This window comes from Pseudorasbora parva, chromosome 2 (assembly GCF_024679245.1).
Source record: "Pseudorasbora parva isolate DD20220531a chromosome 2, ASM2467924v1, whole genome shotgun sequence".
Lineage (NCBI taxonomy): Eukaryota > Metazoa > Chordata > Actinopteri > Cypriniformes > Gobionidae > Pseudorasbora > Pseudorasbora parva.
The window spans coordinates 3841902-3849287 of NC_090173.1; the positions used below are offsets into that span (position 1 = coordinate 3841902).

Here is a 7386-nt window from a genome sequence, read left to right on the forward strand (position 1 = left end):
AACGCCGCTGTGCTGTCTGTATTCTAGTCTGTGTTACAACTGCATGACGTGAGTTGTTTGCCAGATAAATCACGATGGACTGTAGTTACACAACATTTCTAATTTTCATTGTCTGTACACATACTATTCTTCATCCTTTTGTGTAAACACTTGACAACTTACTGTAGTAATATTACTACTTTGCTAACAATGAAACATTGTAACCATAAACGAGTCTATCATATTTATCACATTTCTTGTGTTTTATTTCTTTAGAGACTTGTAGCTGGAATGAGTCTGCAAGAGCACTGGGACCTGACCATACAGTTATTACAAAGACAGCCAGGTCTGGTGTTTGATGCATTGATGAAGCATCAGCGCAGACATGGCCTCCCCCCTCCTGTGCAAGATATATCATGGTGTACCTGTAAACACTGCAGGGACATGCCAACTGATCGTGAAAAAAAATGCTGTGGACAAAACCCAGCCAACTGTGTGAGCCTACTAATACAATTCAATCAGTACTGCCTTGATGCAGGTGTTCTCCGGATTCATAGGCAGTACAGGGAGGATATCACAGCATTAGGCCATATAAGAGAGCCATGTGATGACAACCAGGAATTCAGATATGCTGCTTACAGGCATTTCATCTTCTGGCAGCATGGATCTCTAGGGCAGGGTAATAGAAGAGTGATTCCTAGTTGCTGTGTGTGTAAGATAAGGGATAAGTTCCCTGACCCTCAGAGACAGTACACCGGTTTCAACCCTGGAATTTAAATCATCTACCTAAAATGTGTTATTGTAAATAGTTATTTATTGGTGTTCTTGTATTGAATTGTTTAAATTAAATGTATTTTTCCAGCTTTCATATTGTAATCTGATAAAAAATAAACATTTATTTATAATTGATAAGACATTGTTTATGCTGTCTTTCTTATACATTACATAAATTCATAAACTTATGAAAAACTTTTTCAATTATGAAACAAAAATTGACAGTGCCATGGTCAATAATGTTATTTGAAATATCTTTATTATTTACAGTACTTATCTTTAATGCTATTTACACACAAACCATACTTTTTTCATGCTGATTTTGAAGTAATAGGGATCATTCAAAATTCGCAGCCTCCTGGAAAGCTGATCCTGTGGAAGAAATGCAGTGTCATTTGAAATGCACACTATTTTATTGATCAAAACACATTGTTAACCCACCTCCACTGAATTACAGACAAAGGTAATAAGGTTCAAATTTATGGCATGCACATGTGCATCACATACCAAGACCTCTGCTGACTTGTGTCTGCATCAGCTCTGATATGGGTGGTGGAGGTCCAGGGGGAACGACACCACATGCTCTTGGGTCATTGGGCCGAAGGCTCCTCCTTCGAGGCATCCCAACTCCACTGGTGAATCTCTGGTTTAGAATGTTCGCCTGCAGTTCCGATATGTATTTGTACGTTTTTTTCCGATTTCGGGGCGTACAAGCTGTATCTTCTTGCATGTTTGTTGTACAGTCGTCGTAAACTGTAATGGAACAACGGTCAACTATTAAAAGTCAATTACTGACAAACATGAGAGCACTTATCAATCCCAAAACATTGTGTGCCTGTTTGTTTACAATACTGCATATATTAAACTTACATTTGTTTGCCCTCACACGTAGTACTTGTTGGCTTGTTGCGGTGGAAATTGTAATCAAGAGCTGCCAGGAGAACTCTTGCCTCATTAACTGGGGGAGTGAAAGCAAAGTGCTTGCTGGCATACATCAATATATGATTCTGGAATGACTCCAGGTCTGCTGTTGATCTGGTTAGATATAAAAGAAGTCATATATATATATATATATATATATATATATATATATATATATATATATATATATATATATATATATATATATATATATTATGACAATGAAGAACATATGTATTTTTGGTACATGTCTTCCTTCATCTCCTAAGCAGTATATAATTTACCTATAATTCAATGAAAATAGTTCTGTCTGTATTTTATTATTATAACTGATAATTCCTTATGATTATTCTCAATGGGCTGGTCTACCCTTACTCTAGTCTTAGGTCTAATGACCTACCAGTGCCCCATTCATAGGTGTAGTCATAATAAGGTGTCATAGTGTGAAATATATTTACATCGTACAATAATACCTCTTAAATGAATAATATTATTGGACAGATGTAAAAGTAAAGGTGAAATTCTCGCTTAGAAACAACTTACACTAGCATTATCAGATTAGACTACATTAATTGTGTATACAGTAAAATAAATGAAAAAATAACTAAAATTTAAAGTGCCTACATATATAGCCTACAAATTATAATGCATTTAAAATATTAATCTCATGTTATCCGTCATAGAACACGGATTTAACTTTATGTTATAAGGTAAACAATAGCTACTTTTTCCTAATTGACGCGAGGAAAACTATCCTAGACGTCGTTCTAGTGTTATGCACAGCACACCATGAAATAATTAGCCAAGCAACAATAAAACCTCCAATATACACAAATAGGCTGAATTAATATTACCTGTCGAGAAGAAAGCAGGCAACGTCGGCGTTCTTTTTACAATAGTTGCTCCTCATGAGCTCTTTCCATCTTGGAAAGGCCACTCCAATATTTACTTTTGTCTTGTTGATTTGCCTGTTGCGTTGCCGTCTTGATTCTCTTTTCCGCTTCCTTGGTGACTCTGGCAAATATCCTCGAGAATAAGAGTGATCCTCCGTCATCATATAGCAGCCTCAAGCAATCCTCCCCCTCTTCACATTCGACACAGTGCCGTCGAGTTTTAAAACGCGAAAAGCGAAGCTTGAATTTACAGGTATGTCCTTCTTTGGCAAATGTACTTTCAATATGGAGGAGCAACATGGCGACCGCCATCCGAACCCTCACCCGTATGTATTTTCAATGGCATATTATAAACTTACGAGAATACTTTATTACTTGAAGGTTTTTCTCCAGTGTGAATCTTCTCATGTGTTTTCTGATTTACTGACTGATTGAATCTCTTGTCACAGTGTGAACACTCGTGAGGTTTTTCTCCAGTGTGAATCCTCTGGTGCTGTTTTAACTTACTCCCTGTAGTAAAAGTCTTCTCACACTCAAAGCACATGTACTCTCTCACACCAGTGTGTATTTTCTCATGTGTTTGTAGAGTTTGCAGCAGTGAATAACTCTTTCCACACACAGAACATGAATGTGGCTTCTCCTTCGTATGAACTCTCAGGTGTCTCTTTAGGGCTGATGTATCAATAAATGTTTTGCTGCACTGATCACATGAGTACGTCTTCTCTCCTGTGTGGATCTTCATGTGTATATTAAGGTATGCTTGTTAATGTAGTGAAGTGCCATTATCTAGTGCTATCCATCCTCTGTGGGATCGATTACTCTTCCCTAGGTACAGGTAATCAGCATCTCATTATCAACCGTATATAAGGGTGGCTGTAGTGCTGCCAAGGGCGGCGCCATTGTGCGACCGTCTTTGCGGTGCCCTGGTTTCCTCTGTTGTAGGTGAGTGCTGTTTCCGGTTGTGATTTTATGTTTGGGCTCACATGATTTTAACTGTTACATGCTGTGCAGAGCTACCCGCGTTGTGCTGATAAAGTGCACAACGTGCAGAAGGTTTGCTTTCGCTGTTGCGAGTCTCCATCTAACAATCAGTGCCCGTTGTAGTGCTCTGAACGACGCTGATGAATTGCTGCTTGACTTCATGGTAGGTTCATTCCCGTTTTGGGGCTGTATTTATTTTATTAGTATGTGTGTGTGAGAAGTTTTGTATTCCAGCTCGTCTGTTATCTCATTATCTGTGGCTGCCGGATGAATGACGTGATCTTCGCATGCATGGTATGTGAGACCATGGTATAATGATGGATTGGTGTCCATGGTTGATATTGCAGCTCACATTTAGTTTCTTGTAGGTGAATTAATTCGCCTGTTTAAGGGCATTTGAGGACTGCTGCCTGGCCTAGGACGTTTATTGCTCCTGTCTTGTTCCTAGTTTTTGTTCTTATTTACTTTAATATTGTTTCATTAACGTTTGTTTGTTTGCTCAGCATGCCCATGTGTTTGTTATATATGGTGCATGCCTGTGTGTTGTTTTCTTTTGTTAAGTTTATTTGTTGCTTTATTAACTTTTGTTTATGGTAATTGAGTTTGTTTGAAATTGTAATTTTGACATTTTTGTTTGTTTGTTTCACTGGGTTTTTGTCTTTGTTGTAGTCATTGTTTGTTTTTGTTTTCTTTAGTTTTACCACTGTAACCCTCTTTGCTGTATCACGGCGCAGGTAGTAGCGCGGTAATTTTACCCGGCCTGTGGCAGTGCTCCATATATTCTCTCTCTCAACCCAATGGTTGCAGGTTGAGTGGTTTGGTGGTTTTTCTTTTGTTAATTTTGTTGATTAATTTTGTTGTCTGTATATTTATTTCTATAAAGTGGGTACCCCCCTTTATGTAACAAACCTTTTGTTGAATTCTTTTGAACTTTTATTTTGTTTGGTAATTTGTGTTCCAGGTGCCGTGGGTCCGGAGCAGGAGGGCTAGTTGCTCTTTTGGTGGTGGGTCCTTGTGAGACACAGAGCATGGTTTAGGTGGTTGCAGTGAGTGTGCGTGTGTGAAGTGCTGTGCACGTGTGGGTGTTCCCTGACCATCGTCGACTCTAGCGACGCGTGGCACTAGCTCGTCCTGCTTCTGGTAACCACGAGCCTGTGAGTTATCGCCTGTGTCACTCTTGTGGCGTGTCTGTGCCAGCAGTGATTCGCCCTTTTTGGGTGTTCAAAATACAAGTTATTCACTCTAACATTTTTATCTTGGCTTAATAAAGATTTTGTATTTTTGTAACTCCACGTCTCTGAGTCTATGTCAACGGGGAAATCGAACCTGTGTCCTTATTAGGATAGTTCCCTGGTCTTGTGACCTGGGTGGCGTAGTCAGCTCTTTTCTCTTTTCTCTTTACTCTTTCTCTCCTCTTTCCTTTTCCTCACCGGAACGTCACATTAAAAAGAACGTCCCATTGTGACCTGTATTTTGAATTTTGTCTGTGAAACTAGCTCTGGCAATCAGCCAATGTCAGAGCACGCTGTCAAAACAGCAAGGCAAAGATGCTCTGCCCATCTCCAGCAGGTGGCTTTGATTAATGCTAGTGAATAGCTCAGTGTTAAGCCTCACCCTGTGGTCTGTGTGGGTCCTAACGCCCCAGTATAGTGATGGTGTTAGTGAGGCCAGCAGGGGGCGCTCACCCTGTGGTCTGTGTGGGTCCTAACACCCCAGTATAGTGATGGTGTTAGTGAGGCCAGCAGGGGGCGCTCACCCTGTGGTCTGTGTGGGTCCTAACGCCCCAGTATAGTGATGGTGTTAGAGAGGCCAGCAGGGGGCGCTCACCCTGTGGTCTGTGTGGGTCCTAACGCCCCATTATAGTGATGGTGTTAGTGAGTCCAGCAGGGGGCGCTCACCCTGTGGTCTGTGTGTGTCCTAACACCCCAGTATAGTGATGGTGTTAGTGAGTCCAGCAGGGGGCGCTCACCCTGTGGTCTGTGTGGGTCCTAACGCCCCAGTATAGTGATGGTGTTAGTGAGTCCAGCAGGGGGCGCTCACCCTGTGGTCTGTGTGTGTCCTAACGCCCCAGTATAGTGATGGTGTTAGTGAGGCCAGAAGGGGGCGCTCACCCTGTGGTCTGTGTGGGTCCTAACACCCCAGTATAGTGATGGTGTTAGTGAGGCCAGCAGGGGGCGCTCACCCTGTGGTCTGTGTGGGTCCTAATGCCCCAGTATAGTGATGGGGACACTATATTGAAAAAGAGCACCGTCCTTCGGTTGAGACGTTTAACCGAAGTCCTGAAATTCTGTGGTCGTTAAAATTCCCAGGATGTCCTTCGGAAAAAGAGTAGGGGTGTAACCCCGGCATCCTGGCCAAATTTGCCCACTGGCCTCTGTCCATCATGGCCTCCTAATAATCCCCCTCTCCTGATTGGCTTCATCACTCGGCCTCCTCTCCACCAATCAGCTGGTGTGTGGTGAGCGTTCTGGCGCAATATGGCTGCCGTCACATCATCCAGATGGATGCTGCACATTGGTGGTGGTTGAGGAGATTCCCCCTTTCAGTGTAAAGCTCTTTGAGTGCCTTAAAAAGCACTATATAAATCGAACAAATTATTATTATTTTTATTATTATATGTGAAGATTCCTAATCTTCTTGATTTCTCAGACTTAGACTCAGGTTAGAATATGAAATCCAAGTTCAAGAGGATTCCACAAGATATGCAAGCTGCTCTGGTTGAGGCAACTTGACCAGGCCATCTTGGGACCCACCAAGGAAGGTAAAACCATTCCACAAAGGGACAGAAGTTCTACTCAGCACTAAGAAATTCCCTTCAATGCCTCCATCACCTGCCAGAATTAGGACCGCAATGGCAAAGCCTTACTGCCTTTAATGTGATAACAGCAAACACTCTTTGAATAACTGCACCAATTTCTCTCAACTTTTTAAATCTCAGAGGCAGAATTGGATTAAGGGGCACAACAGATGCTGGTGCTGCATTCGAAGCATTCTGGGAATTGTAGTCTTTCATCCCCATGAGATGTCTTTTCTCAGTCTAAGGCACCAAATTCAAAAATAATTTCACATTTCTACTACATTAATGACCCAGTTAAAATACAGATTGATCTTTCCAGCGCTGAAGTACCCCTTTAAAATAAACAATAACCTTTTTTTCCTTAATTTTATTAATCAGTTCCTAAATTCAAGTTACCAACGAAAAAGCTGCAGTATATTCACAGATGAAACCTAGCTGCACTTGAAGCCCTGAACAGGTCTGTGATTTTGCAACATTTTGCCGCTTCTTCTTGTAGGGCTTTCTTTTTTTATTTCTTTACAACATATCTTTACCACCACGATTTTCTCATAAATAATATATAATATATAATAATAATAATAACAATAATAATAATAATAATAATAATAATAATAATAATAATAATAATAATAATAATATATAAAATATAATATACACTATTTTTAATAAGCACCTTTTTTTTTGGTGAAAAAGACCCCTGATTAATTTTTTACAGTGTCACTCCTCAACCCTGCATACATTTTGTTCTAAAATACAGATAATGATCAATTGAAATAAATTACCCCCTCATTATTGTTTAATTAGTTTTGTTCCAATGTTATTTTCATTTCAAAGTAATCAAATAACACAAAGTTGTTGTTAATGCAGTTATCATTAATTCAAATGCAAAACTCACTGATCAACACTGATGATCTAATTCTCAACAGCTCCTCAAGTGTTTTATCATTGAGTCTGCACCGTTCTGGTCGGAAGATATTTCCAGAAACACTAAAGATTCTCTCAACAGGTGCAGAAGAAGATAATATGGCAACATGGACATGT

At 40.2% G+C, this 7386-nt stretch overlaps 1 protein-coding gene across 1 annotated transcript in view; it reads right to left on the minus strand.

Moving 5' to 3' along the window:
• Nucleotides 1-7386, minus strand: part of LOC137048106 (zinc finger protein 665-like) — a 79271-nt gene that overhangs the window by 5250 nt on the left and 66635 nt on the right. Inside the window, exons 4-5 of the mRNA XM_067426113.1 lie at nucleotides 2943-3311; nucleotides 1277-1506 (exon numbers count right to left, since the gene is read on the minus strand). Of these exons, the coding sequence (XP_067282214.1) occupies nucleotides 1277-1506; nucleotides 2943-3311 (599 nt within the window). The remainder of the gene's footprint in view (nucleotides 1-1276; nucleotides 1507-2942; nucleotides 3312-7386) is intronic.